Source organism: Macrotis lagotis, chromosome X (genome assembly GCF_037893015.1).
Source record: "Macrotis lagotis isolate mMagLag1 chromosome X, bilby.v1.9.chrom.fasta, whole genome shotgun sequence".
NCBI classification, from domain to species: domain Eukaryota; kingdom Metazoa; phylum Chordata; class Mammalia; order Peramelemorphia; family Peramelidae; genus Macrotis; species Macrotis lagotis.
The window spans coordinates 509,923,917-509,941,340 of NC_133666.1; the positions used below are offsets into that span (position 1 = coordinate 509,923,917).

Genomic DNA, 17,424 nt, shown 5'->3' on the forward strand with positions numbered 1-17,424 from the left:
TATGAAATTTCTCATTTCTAAGAGCTCTTAGAAGGAGCATATAGACAGGACACAGGAAGGAGTGGAATATAATGGTATAATAGAGTAAAAAGATGAAATCAGTGGGTGATAAGGGAAAGGAGAGGAAGAAGAGGCTAAGATAATTCATGAGTCAAGAAAAAGCTTTTTCAATACAGTGGAATGGGGAAGGCGAAGGGGAATGAGTGAGCCTTCATTTTCATCAGAAATGGTTCAGAGAGGAAATAACATACACACTAAATGGGGGTAATCTAAGAAATCTATCTTACCCTAGAGAAAAATGAGAAGAAAGGGATGGAATAAGGGGGATGGGGGGGAAGGGGGAATAGGTGATAGAAGAGAGGGAAGATCGTGGAAGAGGATGCAACACACTTTTGAACCAGGACAGGATGAAACGAGAAAGAGAATAGCATAAATGAGAGTGGGGAGGAATAGAGTGGAGGGAAATACAGTTTGTAACAGCAACCGTGGGAGAAATATTGAAGCAACTTCTCTGGTAAACTTATGATAAAGAAGGCAACACCCCAGAGACAGAGTCATTGGAATCTGAACATAGACTGAAGTACATTTTTTTCCTCACTCTCATCATTCTTGAGGTTTCGCATCTTCTTGGGGGAGAGGGGAAATTATGTTTACTCTCATAGCAAGATTATTGAAATAATATGAAATTAAAATTAAAGTGCTTAAAAAAAGATAAATAAGGATTAGAGAGGATGATAGCAGAAAGGAAGTAGACCATACCTATAAGATTAAGGTTATTAAGAAAATAAATTTGAACTTAGAGAATCAACTTTTCATTGCCAAAATTTTTCACTCAAATAATGGAGTTTTTGTGTTCTCCATAGTTCATCTTTTCTTTTGTCTAAAGATTCCTAGCTTATTCCAATGATCCTGATAAAATATGCTTGTAATTTTCCTCAAAAGAAAAAGAAAACATGTACAGGCTTTAATCATTTATTTTTAAACATATAAAGAGTAATGGCAGGTCTAACAAATAGTGATTCTTGAAACTTAGGACTAATCATAGGATGCAAATATGAGTGAATTAATGCAAGGAAATTATAGAAAAATATAATTTAGAAAGAGAATGAAAAAGACATATAAGCCTTATTCAATGTACTCTTTAATACTGCATTAATTATGCTGAAAAACTAGAAAATGAGGCCAGAGATGAACTTTAATAATATTATTTAAAGAGTTAGTAGATTAGTGGGTTCATACATACATACATTGAAATAGTCAAAGCAGCACTGTTTATAGCTGCAATCTACTACAAAACAGAAACAAAGTAAACACTAATAGTTTGGGAAAAAGTAAACAATTGTTCTTTACACATGCAATATAAAACTGTAATAAATAATATGATGTGTTTTTAGAAATATATATATACATACATATGTATACATATACATATGTAATCATAAAGAAACATTGGAAGATTTATATAAATTCATGTAAAGCAAAGCAAACTGAAAACAAAAATCAGTATACACAGGGACTGGAATAAATGTAAAAAGAATGACAAATATAAAATGAAATGCTATGAAATGGTAAAGAGCAAGCTTAATTCTAAAATATAATCAAAATGATGTCTATTTTATTTCTTTGCAAAAGTCAAGGGTGAAGAGTTATGGGTTAGATAACAGCATTCAATATAGGCCTTTTTTGGATAAAGTTCTCCTTAACTTTTTTCTTTTGTTAAAAAGAATGACTCTGAGAATGGAAGAGGGAAGGATAAATAGACGAGCATAGGTGATATATAAACAATCAGTAACAATACAATTTATTTTTTAAAAAAAAGTTTAGATTTTTTAATAATTTATATCAATTTTAGCACCTAAGTTAATTTAGCACCTAACATCACTTCTTATAGAATCAAGTTTTCTTTATTCTTTCTCAAAGCTCTTACAGCAACAAATGGAAATATAACTGGACAAAGTAACACAAACAACAGAGCAACTAGAGCATGCATATACTTGACTTCACTGCACCGATTTCATTTCTTTTCCTCATTGCTTTTTTAAAAAATCCAATCAATTTAAATCAATCTAAGAATCATGGATTGAACAGTTAACCAACAAAAGCAGATTTATTAGTGTCCACCTAATCCTAACAAATGACTGATCAAGCTATTTTTTCAGAGAGTCCTTTGACTTAGGGGTTAAAAAGAAACAAGTTACTATACTATGGGTATGGTGCATAGAGGGCAGAAAGATTTATTTTTTACTTCATCAAATAATCAATTTATGGCCTAAAAAATGAAGTTTGATGGTTTTTGCAAGGTTACAGTAGTTGTAACATTGGATATTATAATTATTTATATAACCATTAAATTCATTTTGTTAAGCAGACCCCAAAGTAGAAGTAAAGTCAATTTACAAGCTTCAAGACTATATAGATGTAAACAGAAAGTTATAAAGAAAAATAAGCCCAAAAACAAAGAATTCAGAATATTAAGAATTTTTAATAATTGTGCTATTAATTTTTATTTTTAAAAAATTATCCTAGACATGCACAGCTGAGGACTTTGTCAAATTATGAAAATTTTAAAGTGGTTGAATAGGACTATCACAGAATATATAGTCAAGATCAATGGTTAAGAACATTGGTTTTTAATGTAAGACTGAAACGATAGTACTAAATTATATAAACAGAAGATAGGAAAGTAACTTGGTCCCTAAATCTATTTTTTAAAATATCTCTTTTTTTAAATTGTTCTTCTTCGTGACATTATATTCATTTCGAAATATGTCCCTCCTCAGGAAGTCATCCCTTATAACACTGAATAAAAATGAAAGAAGAAATAGTAGCTCAATAGAGAGAGAAATCCCATTCAAAGTAACCTCAGACGATATAAAATACCTGGGAGTCCATTTGCCAAGACAGATTCAGAAACTTTTTGAAAACAATTATAAAACACTTCTCACACAAATTAAATGAGATTTAAATAACTGAGCAAATATCAACTGCTCCTGGATAGGTAGAGCTAATATAATAAAAATGACAATTCTACCAAAACTAAACTACCTGTGTAGTGCCCTACCAATCAAAATTCCAAAAAAATTACTTTAATGAGCAAGTAAATTCATATGGGGAAATAAAAAGTCAAGAATTGCCAGGAGCTTAATGAAAAAAAAAGTACAAAAGAAGGGGGCTTAGCCCTACCTGATCTAAAATTATATCATAAAGCATCGGTCATCAAAAATGTTTGGTATTGGCTAAGAAATAGAGTGGTGGACCAGTGGAATAGACTAGATGCAAAAGCAGGAGACAATTATAGTAATCTGCTTTTTCATAAACCCAAAACCCTATTGGGATTAAAAACTCCCTTTTTGATAAAAAACTGCTGGGAAAATTGGAAGATAGTATGGAAGAAACTTAGATTAGACCAACACCTAACACCCTTTACCAGGATAAGATCCAAATGGTTACAGGACTTAGACATAAAAAACAATACTATAAGCAAATTAGAAGATCAAGAACTAGTTTACTTGTCAGATCTGTGGAAAGGGGAGCAATTACCAAAAACCAACTATATGATTTCAATTACATTAAATTAAAAAGCTTTTACAACAATAATACCACAGTAACCAAGATTAAAAGAAATGTAGCAAATTGGAAAACAATCTTTACAATTAATACTTCTGACAAAGGACTCATTTCTAAAATATACAGAGAACTGAGTCATATTTTTAAAATAAAAAGCCATTCCCCAATTGACAAATGGTTAAAAGATATGCAAAGGCAATTTACAGATGAGGAGATCAAAGTAATCCATAGCCATATGAAAAATTGCTGTAAATCATTAATTATTAGAGAAATGCAAATGAAAGCTTATCTGAGGTAACACCTCATACCTCTCAGATTGGCCAATATGACCAGAAAGGATAATGATCATTGTTGGAAGGGTTGTGGGAAATCTGTGACACTATTATACTGATGGTGGAGCTGTGAACTCATCCAACCCTTCTGGAGAGCTATTTGGAACTATGCCCAAAGGTCAACAAAAATGAAAATACCCTTTGACCCAGCAATACCACTACTGGGTATATACCCTGAAGAGATGATGAAAAAGGGTAAAAACAGCACTTGTACAAAAAATATTTATAGCAGCCTTGTTTGTGGTGGCAAAGAACTGGAAATCAAGTAAATGTCCTTCCATTGGGGAATGGCTTAGCAAACTGTGGTAGATGTATGTCATGGAAGACTATTGTTCTATTAGAATCCAGGAGGGACAGGATTTCAGGGAAGCAGGAGGGAGGGATTTGCATGAACTGATGCTAAGTGAGATGAGCAGAACCAGAAAAACACTGTATACCCTAACAGCAACATGGAAGTGATGATCAACCTTGAAGGACTTGCTCATTCCATCAGTGCAACAATCGGGAACAATTTTGGACTGTCTGCAAAGGAGAATACCATCTGTATCCAGATAAAGACCCATGGAGTTTGAACAAAGTTCAAGGACTATTCTCTTTAATTTAGAAAATTAAAGGGAAAATTCCATGGGGGTGGGGGTGGGGGGAGGGAAGTAAGATTGGGGGTAAAATTGTAAAACTCAAATAATATCTTTAATAAAAAACCAAACCAAACCAAACAAAGAAAAGAAATAGCAGCTCAAGTAAAGTAACTAACCTCAGTAAAAATCAAGTAAAATAACTAACCTATCAGGTAAACCTGACAACATGTAATCCTTGGAATCTTTAGTTCTTTTGCTGGAGAGAAGGGGAGGGAAAACATACATTTTTTGCATCTCTTCTCTGGGGCTAAGCTTGGTCACTGATTATTGCAGAGAATTCAGTTTCTAGTTTTTTGTTCTTTCAATTTACACTATTTTGGTTGATGATGTATACACTGATTTCCTACTTCTGCTTACTTCACTGCAAAAGAATAAATCTTTCTTATGTCATACATCTAAATTCTTCTTTGTCATTACTTGAAGTACAGAGCTGTTCCAACAATAATGTGTCACAGTTTGCTGAGCCATTCCCCAAAAGTACTGCTGTGAATGGGGCAGCAATTGAACTTATGATTTTACTGGTGTATGAAACTTCCTGGACAAGGTAACTTTTTCTAATCAATGTGGATTTCTATCTTCTTTGCAAGTCTTAGGAACTTGCCCAAGTTCTGGTAGGAGGCAGAAGCAGGATGTGACCTGGTGAGCAAAGTGGTAAGATGCCAATTCATTTCAACAAACACTTATTAAGTATCTACAAGTGTGTAGATGCTGGGGATATAGACCTCAGTGTTAGTTTGAGATCAAATTGAGTTAATTTTATATATCTTTTTGTAAACCTTAATTATATTTATAATATTTATATTACATAAATTGAGAATTTATTTTATCAAGCTATATTATTAGTGATAGTCATTTGTAATACTACAAAGAAGAAAAAAATGAAACAATTACAGTTTTGTTTGCTTGTTTTTTGTGAGGCAATGAGATTAAGTCATTTGCTCAAGGTCATAAAGCTGGTAAGTATCAAGTGTCTTGAGGTTGGATGTGAACCCAGGTCGGCCTGTCTCCAGGGTCAGTGTTCTCTATATTGCATCACTTAATTACCCCCAACTCCAACTTTTAAGGAGTTTATAACTTATTCTGGATTAAAACACATAATTAGTTAAGGAAATAAAAAAACTAATTTCAGGAGAGACAGACACAGAGTAGAGAGTCTATCCCTGCTGAGGTGCCCTATATGAGTCTAACACCTCCTCTTTCCTTTGTTCATAGTCATTCTCTGGGGGTTGGAATACCCTTAGTGAAGCCTGACCCCATCTCCAATAACAACAGAATTCTGTCTATCTTCCTAGGCTGATTCTGGCTTGAAAAATGACGCACTATGACTTTTTCCTGCATTTTCCTACGAATATTTGATCTTAACATTTTATGGGGGTAGAGATGAGATTTCTTTGGGGGAATCTGCTTTATTGCTTTCTCATATTTCTTCATTTTGGCGCTCTCTCTCTCTCTCTTTCTGTATATATATATACATATATATATATATATATATATATATATATATATATATATATATGAATGAATAAAAAGATGTTGAATGTAGGTCAATTGGTCATGAGAGATAGATGAGCTCATGGGCTGATGAATGGCAGCTGACACTGTCCTAATGCTAACTATCACATTTCTTGTCTGGCTTCAGGGAAGAAGGTCTGAGAGGAAAGGTCATACAGTTGATGAGTCTATCGTTCGACATGTTTGGATATCCTGGGTTGCTGCATTCTGTCACCAGAAATCACTTTCTGATGCCTGCTGGTATTGATGATACACTGAAATGTGTCACTGCTAACAGGAGGAGAAACCAGTTCAAAGGCCCAAGAGACTCCTGGAGTATCCAAACCATCACCCAATCAGACCATGGTATGGAATGGTTCTAGAAAAGGTGAGTGAGAAGGATATCTTTGCACAGTATTCCCCTCACCATAATAAACATAACTGTGTAAATCATGTCATTATATATAAATGTAGATGTGGCTGTCTTCAATTATGAATGATGAATACCATCACATCTTAAGCATTAACACTCCCCCCCCAATTACTAGTGTTCTCCTTTCAAAACTACCTTGTATTCAAGTATTATATACATGCATATACTTGTATTTATTAACTTTATATTTATGCTGTATACAGTTTACATGCACTAATATGTATATAAACATACACATATATATGTACATATGGGGATTTATGAACTTTCTATGGTTGCTGTCTATATTTTCATATGTTCTAGCTCTTTACCCATCAGCTCACTGAGGATTGTGTCACTTCATTCCTATATCCCTAGCAACTAGCACAGAGCCTAGCACCTGGGAGGTACTTTAATAAATGACAGATTAATTGATCTGCTGAGAGAGAGAAGGGATCAGGGGGTGGAGGTTGTGACTTGAGGGAAGCAGACAAGATTTAGAAAACTATCTATGAGGATTGTGATAGGGAATAAAAAAGAAATGAATAAGAGGATTATTGTTTAGCAATTAGGCTGCTATTGAAACTCAGTTGGCATAAATTTATAACAGAGAGCATTAGATTATTAAAATTTTCTCTAGTACTCCCTTCTTTTGGAGTAAAAAAAGAGGAAGTAAGTAGTTCTACAGTCACTGATGGAGGATGTAATACAGTTAAGTTCAAAGAGTTTTAATCAATATATAATAATGCTTATTCAAGTAATTGTCATATATGACATTCTGATTTACAGTATTATTTTGCTGAAATATACTTCAATTATCACCAGAGTAAATTTTCAGGGGCTTAAACGATAAAAGATCTAAAGATAAAGAAATCTTACTTCTTTGTAACAAAGGAACACTTTTTCAAAAATTTTAATTATAGTATAATTCTTGAAGACATATTATTTAAAAGGGGGAAAAAAAACTAAACACGGTAAAAAACAACTAATAAAAATGTTGATCAGAGAATAAGAACAAATTAGCCACTGACATAAATTTCTTCAGTCCAAATCTCCAAGGGTTCTATGCTTCTTGCAAATGTGTAAATCAACCGATTGATCCATTAACTAAAAGAAAAATGTGTGAATAATATTCATTATTGGACAGGCTGAATGAAAATATTTCCTTTAAAAAAAAACAAAGACTACATCTGCATTTTATTTACACATTGATTTCACTCTGAAAATGGACTGTTTTCAATATCTAATAGAGAAAAAATTGTAAATCCTGAACAATTACAAAGAGGAACTGAATGTGTTCATTATATTCAAAAAATATTTTAAAACTTCAGAAAAAAATGCAATGGGAAAACCTTCTTTAAGAACCCCATTATTTTTAAAATACAGAAAGCACAATGGTAGGCTAAAAATAATCATTATCAGGATATCAAGTTTTCACAGAACAGAGTGCAAATGACTGACAACATAGTTACCCACAAATTTCTATTCTGACTGGAGGAAACAATCCTTGGGGTGGAAACAAGCTGTTGCAAGCTAGAGAGAGGGGCCTCATGTGATTTACATCCCCTGCCTCTGAGTCTTTTTCCTATTTTGAATTGGAGAAACAGGATCATGCCTGAAGTAGGATAATCTGGAAACCAATGTTAGAAGGAAAAAAAGAAAACAAACCAAGAGCTAGTAGAGAAAGGCCAGCTAATAGAAGGGTTTTAATAAGTCATTCAGCATTCCAAGAAATCAATGTGCCAAGTGCTATCAAGAGTAATGTATGACTCTTAGCCAGTTTCTGAACAATAGCTTCATGAGTTGAAACCAGCTATTTTTTATCCTGAACATAACTAATATTAAAGTAAGCAAAACAATAACTAAACATTTTTCAGATACAAGAAAAAAAAACAAGCAAAGGGTAGTCATATTACTATGTTATTTTACATTAATGTTGACAAGTGAAATCAAGTATGTGGTACTTAAGGCTTGTATTTCAGTGTGATCAAAAGGGAAGAGCACAGAATTTAAAGTCTCTCCATCCACTCAGCCCATATTCCCAGCTTGTGGCTCTCTCCTTCCATCCATTAATGTAGAAGGTCAAGCACTTGTAGGATATGTTATGGGGGAGATTCCTTTGGTGAATGGATTAAGAGAGATGAATGTTGAGATCTCTTCCAATTCTCATATTGTAGAATTTTGGGATAGTGCTTTGCAACTTGAAATTTCAGTTTTTATTAGTTTTAAAAACTGCAAGTCACTTATCTTCCTGGCCTTTTCGTTTTGAGACCTTTTCATAGTGTGTACTGGTGCACAGAAGTTAAAGTTAGGTTTATACTTTTTTGCATTACTATAGGAAAATGGAAGAATGCTTGAAAGCACATACTTTCATTTTCTTGCATACTGTTAATGTTTCTTTTCTTTTTTTTTAGGGTTTTTTTTTTTTTGCAAGGCAAATGGGGTTAAGTGGCTTACCCAAGGCCACACAGCTAGGTAATTATTAAGTGCCTGAGACCGGATTGGAACCCAGGTACTCCTGACTCCAAAGCTGGTGCTTTATCCACTATGCCACCTAACTGGCCCTGTTAATGTTTCTTGATCCTGGTACTACACCATGCAAACACTGATGATGGTTGATGACTATGGGAATTGACAGAATTAAATAGAATCAAATATTTAGAGCTGGAAGGGAGATTAGAGATAATCTTATCCAATTTACTCATATGATAGCTGAGAAAGTTTAGGCTTGGAGAAGTGAAATAATAGTTCAAGGTCACAAAGATAAGGAGCAGTAGAGGTGAGAACTGAATCAGTCCAATTCCCTCCCTACCCTAACTCCAAATCTAGCATTTTTTCCCATATTCCTTCCTTTGAGAAGCAACTAATACATAATCTCAGTGATAAAAACAAATGATGTTAAAAGATGATATATCCATGGTAAGATATTAAATTGAATTACCAAATCATTTACAAAATACTGCAAGGATAAGTAAGAGGAAGAAGAAGTATTTGTTTTGGGGTGTTTTTTGTTCTTTTTGTTTTTTGATTTTAAGTGGCTTGCCCAAGGCCACACAGCTAGGTAATTACTAAGTGTCTGAGACCAGATTTGAACCCAGGTACTCCTGACTCCAAGGCCGGTGCTTTATCCACTATGCAACCTAGCCACCCCATGGAAGAAGAAGTATTAAGCAGACTGGAAGGATGTGTAGTTGAAAGGGGAATACCAGAAAGCATACATTTCAAAATTGAGCAATCATTGGATAAATAATTATTAAAGGAATAAAAGAATAAGAATGGCCACAATGATATTAGGATTAGCAACTCAATTAATTAACCTTGATGGAAACTATCTTAGGAAATCACAAAAGTGGGAGAGTAGACTGAACTTTCTTCAATATTAGTGGTAGAAATTGTCAAAGGGATGCTCCTCCTAACCTGGATTGATTGAATATTTTAAAAAAAATTTTTTTCAAAATGTATTTTAAAACAATTTGCTTCTTTTATGACCTTACTTTATTGTATTATAACTATTTTAAAATATTATTCTGGTGGGTGGCTAGGTGGCGCAGTGGATAAAGCACTGGACCTGGAGTCAGGAGTACCTGGGTTCAAATCCGGCCTCAGACACTTAATAATTACCTAGCTGTGTGGCTTGGCCTTGGGCAAGCTACTTAACCCAATTTGCCTTGTAAAAACAAAACAAAAAAAAAAAAATTATTCTGGGATGGGGTCAAACTTCAAAAAAGGATTCATGCTACAAATATTTAAGAGCCTCTATTTTGAGAGTTTGATTTATCATATTTATTTATAATTAGTCTTCCTAATGCTCAAATATGGTCAAATTACTCTCCTGCTAAAAAGTCTTGAGTGGCAGCTTATTACACTTGGAATAAAAACAAAGTCTTCAGCCTAAAACTTCTAGTCCTTCACAAGACAATTCTAATTTGATTTTCTCGTTTTATTTCATGTTATTCCACTTCATGTACTTTTTAGTTTAGCCCAAAGGTCCTATTACTTGTCATTGCATCCACTAGTTCTATGCCTTTAGATAAACTATATTCCCTGCTTCCTTGTCTTTAACTCCTAGAATGTTTATCTTTCTTCAAAGCTCAGATCAGCAGTACCAGTTCTTATGCAAAACCTTTTCTAATTGTTTCCTGTTAAAATTTTCCCTTTTCAAATTTTCTTGCATTTATTTATATATACATATGATATATCTTTCTAGTAAATTCCTTAAGGCTAGTAGTTGTGCCTAGCACATTATTGGCACTTTAACAAATGTTTAGTAAAATCATGCCTAGGGGACAAAAGGTTTTATTTTTTAACAATATATAAAGGAGCAATATTTGAAGGTCTTGTGCAAGAATTGAGAAATCCTTTACTTTGAAGCAAGGTCCATTTTTCCAAAGTTAAGCAGTTAAATATTGTTTCTGCCCAATGACATCCTGAGACAAAAGCTTGAACTAAATTAAAATATAAATCAAAACTGAAATGAAATACATCACGTTACTGGATCCCAAATCAAATCTATATAATTCTGCTAAACTATTAGGCAAAAGTAAAGTGAAGATTTTAACTTTATCATTAATTCTTAGAAGTTAAAATATCAAATAACTGTCATAAGAAAGGGGCAAAAAAGACCAAAAACTGTCTTTCAGGCACATAATCTTCTTGTCTAACAGCTAAAGACAAAAAACTGTTTAGAATACAGTTTCATTTGTAAAACATGACATAGAGAAGGGAAGCTAGAGAGAGAGGGCCTCATGTGATTACATCCTCTGCCTCTTAGTCTTTTTCACAAAGGAGTACAAATTAACTGAGGGGAAAAAAAAAGTCAAAAAAACAAAAACCTCTACAAAGTGTGATGTGATCAAGGTAAGGTAGAGAGAGTTGTTCTGAAAACATGGTTTTCAAAAAGATATGCAATGTAATAGATTTGCCAGCATTTCCAAAATGATTTGTTCTCACTGTCAAGATAGTTGAATTACTGTATATGGACTCAACCACTTTCATATTGGACATTCCATTGGTATAACAGGTATATATTGTAGGAAGAAAAAAACCAGATATAGAATTGGAGGACCTGGGATAATCTCTGCTATTATTATTGGAGTGACCTTGCACATGTCACTTAAACTTTCTGAATCTCACTTGTTTCAAATGTTAAATGAAGGAATTGAACTGCTTGTTCTCTATGTTCTCTTCTAAGTCTTATATCATAAGTTCAAATAGGGAAAAATGATATTATAATTTTAAAGGTGATTTGACAACACAAACATTAAACTCTAAGCTCTTCTCTTCAAGCTCTTCCTTCTATGTTCTTTCTAGTATACAATAATAGTAATGCTATGCTTTTATAAGCATTCCTTTTCTCTCAGTTCATATATTCTAATTGCCAGAATCATTTGGGAGGAAGCTAAGCAAGACTACTTAACACTAACTGTTCTTTTCTTAGTGTTCAGAAGCTCTTATTCATAAGATCATAGGAACCAGAGTTAGAAGGAAACTTATAGGCTCCCCTAGTACAATCTCCTCATTTTACCCATAAGGAAACTAAGGTCCAGAAAGTTAAACTGTTTTCCTAAGGTTATACAAATAGGAAGTGAAAAAATAAGGATATGAACCTAGATCCTGTGCCTCCAAGCTTTGAACTCTTCTATTCTTAAGAGAACAATTTTCAAAATATGTCATAGGAGAAGATTCCATGTAAGAATAAAAAAAAATTATGGCATATATACTTTTAAAAAAGGGGAGAGGTCAGAATTAATACTCACATATTCAACTTGGATTAAAAAACAACTGTACAAGACAGTCTTTATATGCTAAGCACTTAAAAATACCTTGAACAGCACTGTGATACTACATGGTTGTGAATAATGGAACACCACGTACTTAGAAGAATAAAAATTAAGGGTGACACAAATGGCAATAGAAAGACATATGGTAAATATATCCTGATAAAAAGTATTACTGGTTCATGAGAAGTAGACAAGGCCATGCCTATTTGGGAAAAGATGGTTGGCAATCACATAATATTAAAGAGAAATAAGTGGGTAGAGCCTGTACTTGACTGGCATCCTTGAAATACTAAAGGAATTTCAGGATGGTCTCAAGAAGAGTGGGTAGATTCTCTATGAAAGAATGGTTATGGAAATGGTTATAGAAAAGAATTGTTGGAGAATAAGAAGGTGAAGGTGGGTGGTGGTCTATAAAAATACAGGAAATAGCTATTCTGATGAAACCACAGAATCATTTAAGTTATTAGGAACCAAACCAAATGTAATACCTGATGAATTATTTTTACCAGAAAGCTACTGTCTCTATTTTTCTAAAGTTGTTAATGTGGAAAAAACGTTATCTAAATGTTTTAATACAAAATTTTCAATTTAAAAACTTACATACAATTAAAAGATTTATTATTAGGGCTTCGGTCCTCAATTCTATACCTTAAGTAGTGAAATTTCATAAAGAGATATCCAAAAATCAACAAACACAAAACATTTGCAAATGCTCTGCTCAGCAAATATACCAAGAATAATGTGGTATTAAAGTGGTAAGTAGAGACAGTTGGTGGCACTTCTATAATCAAGTGCCATGACAGTAAGAAAATTAAAAGTTGGAGAAGGGCAGAGGGACTTTATTTGGATTTAATTAAAATACCCCCCCACAAAACAATGAACAGAAGGAGCAAGATTCTGACATATAGTTTAATATAAGAATTATATTTTTTAACATTATACATTGTTACATAAATATTTTGAAAGATGTAAAATATTGAATTTAAAGTCTATTAAATTTCAAAATTTTAATTTTTAGTATTTAAAAAAGACATCAAGTTAATAATTAAGTTTACGTAAATTATCAAGTCTGAAGGAAATGATTTAAGTCAGAGATGATTGTTATCTTGTGACCAGCTGTTTCAAATTTGGATATTAAGTAATTCAGACAGTTTTTTTTGCAAAGGTTGCATGATTTAATAAATTCCCATATGCCCCAACATGTGCCAGAACTACTAGGTTATCTGAAATCCAGCTGCTGTTATTACAATAGCTGCCAACTTTCAAACAACTGAAGAGAATAATGAATCAGCTTCAAGTTGGTTCATATGTAAACCTGTAGTGCTCTAAGCAAAAACAAGAGCCAATTTGAACTGAAAAGAAAATTAATTTAAAAGATTTTACTTCTACTGTTTGTGAAACACTAAGTTCTGTCAAAAATATTGTTGAGTTTTTCATTTTTAAAATCTGAAGTTTTAGGTAAGCAACAACTTTCATTTTGGATTTCAGTTTTAAATGTTGTGGGAGGACTTCAACCATTGCATCCTTTGAGGAAAGTGATTGAGACACAGACAGGCTCCTTAAATTTTTGATGTGAAATTTCAGATACCTGAAGCATACTGCTAAGAGGAAAAAAATGAGATTTATTTTTAAATTACTTAACCAAACATTTATATGACAGTAGGGCTGATGAGTGGGGAAAAGGCATCATTTTCATCATCAAAAGACACCCACACTTAAGAGAAGATAAAAGCAAATGAAATGACACTGGAATTAAACAATAATTTTTAATGTTTAGTCAATTCCTCCACAACAATAAATTAAGAAGTCTCCTTCATTTTGGCCACTTTCTTTGTAATTAATAAAAGTAACCTAATTCAATTACCCAAATTTAGTGCTGGAAGGGTATATATTAATTGTTGTAAGCTTCCCAATCCCTGGGTCAGTTTACATAGATAGGAGAACTACAAAACTTTGGGGACTACAGAACAAGCATTTTGAGAGATTAATTGATTTGACCAAATCCTGTTTCTTCCAAAAAGGAAGAAAAAAATTCAGAGCTTAGAAAGTGGAGTGTATGCCACAAGAAATTAAGACAGATGGCTGATTCAGTAGTAAGTATTCTCCTCCAGATTTTTCAGTACATAATCTCTATCCACCTTAACTGAACATGATTTGAAGAAAAAGATGGCCTGGGATGATAATAAGCTCCCTTTTACAAGAAGGCATTTTCACTGAACCTGTAGGAACTAGTGTCAGGATGTTGTTCAGAGCATTTTTCAATAGGTGGAGTCTGAACTAGCTCAACCTAAAGGTTTGATATTTTAAGTTAGAATTTCTAAGTTCTATGACACTGCAATAAACATGGCTTAAGAGACTGATAGATCAGCTGTGCCTTCTGCCCTATCTATAATTTATTCTTTTAATATCTTTTGTTGGTACTGTAATTTTCAAATATGCTCCTCTCCCTCCCCCATCCAAGGATGGTTTAATGATGCTGATGAAATTGCTCAATATGTGATAGACATAACTGGTACATTCATCACCAACATCTATGAGGCTAAATCTTGTAGGCCATCTGCTTAGTTTAAAATCAACAATGTCATATCTTAAAGAAATAAGTCATCCTTGTTCCAAAGTCAAAGAAAAAGGAGACATCGATTCTTGAATTTCCCTTTATTCCAATTTCACAAAGAACTGTTTGAAAAGTGTTCTGGGCTACTTTAGGTAACAAAAAGCATGCCTATACTTGGCAAGAATTGTGAAAGATTTATGAACTGTGTATGCATTATATTCTACTGCTCCAATAGGTTAAGAATCAAGAGACTTCACAGGTGCAGCACTTTATTTGCACTTTTGAAACATTCCATTTATCAGTGCCAACACTTGCAAGAGTTTTCTTTTATGTCAGACATGTTACACTGAGATGGTATAAATACAAGGAAGAGGAAGATAATAAAAATAAATAATAAAAACAAAAATCAATTGTAGACATCTACAAAAAAAAAGTTCTATTCTTGATTAACTTTTACATTACACCAGAAAGTACCAGAGAAGCATAACTAACCTATTTTCTACATTTGTAAGTTTCATAAAATTTAACCATTGCATCTTCAGTGGAAGTGATGAAATTTTTGCTGTAGTTATTTTTCAGCTCACTGAAATGCATATTCAAAGTTATGTGTGTTTCAAATAATATAAATCCTAAAAGGTCAAGATAATTCAGAAATGGCTAAGATTAAAATAAACTAAAAGAAAGCATAGGCGGCTAGGCATTCAATCTTGTTAATCATGTTTCATTTTTAAAATGGTTTCTTCCCTCATTTATTTTGATTCCCCACACCTTCAGTCTTTTTACTTCATGCTTTTTTTTTTTTTTTTTAGGTTTTTTGGTAAGGCAAATGGGGTTAAGTGGCTTGCCCAAGGCCACACAGCTAGGTAATTATTAAGTGTCTGAGGCCTGATTTGAACTCAGGTACTCCTGACTCCAGGCCCGGTGCTCTATCCACTATGCCACCTAGCTGCCCCCATAAATCACAATTTTTAAAGAAAAACCCTATGAATGAATGTACAAAGGCAATTCTATATAATGGACAAAAAATACTCCTGTCTAAAATTCATCCACTGCCAAGTTCATGTTTGGAACCCTCAACTGGTCAAAAAAGCATAGAAAGTCAAAAACTCACTTTAAAGATTATTAAGCAAAATGAAATGAACTTGGTATCTAGCAGGTCAGATATAAGTTGGGTTTTTTTTTTTTGAGAAATACAGTGGTTTTGAAAGCCTCATATTTCCTCTTGTTCCTTTAATTATAATGTTGCAAGTATATACATTACTATTATAAATTGATGACCTAAAATAATGAAATTATTATTTTCACAAGCACTTACTTTTCTTTCAGAAAATCCACTACTCGTTTGAAGTCTGCTACACAATATTCTCTTTTCATTTCCATTAATACACTGTCAGAAGCAGATTGTACTGGGATGTGCAGGAAAGCATAGACTCTTGGATGATTGAGTATTTTTGCCATTTCCTAAAAATTTGGAGGAAAACATGAATTTTTAAAAATGACAAATCAAGAAATATATACATCAAAACCAATTGTCCAAATGTTTTACAAAATGCATATTTTCAAATGGGGTAATTAAGGGTTTTCATAGTTTCTGTTAATCCACAATTATTTTTCCACAGAACCAAAGAATCTCTTAGTTACAAGAGACCTCATAGGTCACCTAATGCTGATGGTGGCTGAAGAAAAACCCTTGCTTAGTCAGTATCCTGGACAAGACCTTTGCTTGAAATCATCAAATGAAGATTATTTCATGTGGGAGGTGGATCCCAGATGACAGAGTAAAGGCAGGGACTCACCAGAGCTCTCCCCCAAATTACTCCAAATACCTTTAGATAATGACAGTAACCAAATTCTAGAGTGGCAAAACACCACCAAAAGACTGAGTGAAATAAATTTTCCAACCCAAGAAAACTTGGAAGATCTGCAAGAAACATCTGTTACAATGGGGTTAGAAAGGCTCATAGTGAAGCCTGAGTTGTGCCAGAAATAACTGGTTCTAGGCATCTAGGAACAGGGAGGTGAGGCTGGACCCTTGGGGGAACCTGGGACCCTGGCAGTGGTGATGATTTCCAGACATCTCAGCCCGATTGCCAAAGACAACTTGGAAGGTTATCAGGAAAACTCTGCCACACCAGAGTGAGAGCAGAGTCCAGTTCAGCTCAGGCCTCAGCACAGACCTGGCCTTAGTAGATCAGGAGCAGGTCTAGACAATCAACCTACAGCTTCTTCCAAGTGTTCAGCCCAAAGAGGGAAAGAGTCTTGGGGAGGAGGTTGCAGAGGTCTCTTTGCTATGCCTAAGGCAGGACTCTGTTGTTTCACCCATTCTCAGATCCAGGTCCTAATCTGGGGCCCCAGTTTCAGGAAAAGGAGCGGGGGCACAATGTAGCTTACTGTCTGCAGCAGAGCAGGAACCCTCCTCACAATTCCAGGGCAGAGAGGAGGGCTTGTGGTCAGAAGAGCAGTCAGAGCCTCTTATAAGACCTGAGAGGAAGTGTAAACTTGTAGTTCCCTGGGGGAATATCACTGAAAACAGCAGCAAAAACTCTTAAAAGTTTGGGACAGTGTGTCTTCTACACTGGAAATGGCACCCCATCCTAGCAAAGAGGTGAATTCAAGTCATGGGTTGGAGAAATGAGCAAACAATGAAGAA

The 17,424-nt window shown here is 33.9% G+C and overlaps 1 protein-coding gene across 2 annotated transcripts in view; it reads right to left on the reverse strand.

Annotated features, from left to right (window-relative positions):
• Window positions 1–17,424, reverse strand: part of LOC141502286 (threonylcarbamoyladenosine tRNA methylthiotransferase-like) — a 417,183-nt gene that overhangs the window by 238,789 nt on the left and 160,970 nt on the right. For both annotated transcript variants that reach the window (XM_074206948.1, XM_074206947.1), the window contains exon 3: window positions 16,090–16,235. In XM_074206948.1, the coding sequence (XP_074063049.1) occupies window positions 16,090–16,235 (146 nt within the window). The remainder of the gene's footprint in view (window positions 1–16,089; window positions 16,236–17,424) is intronic.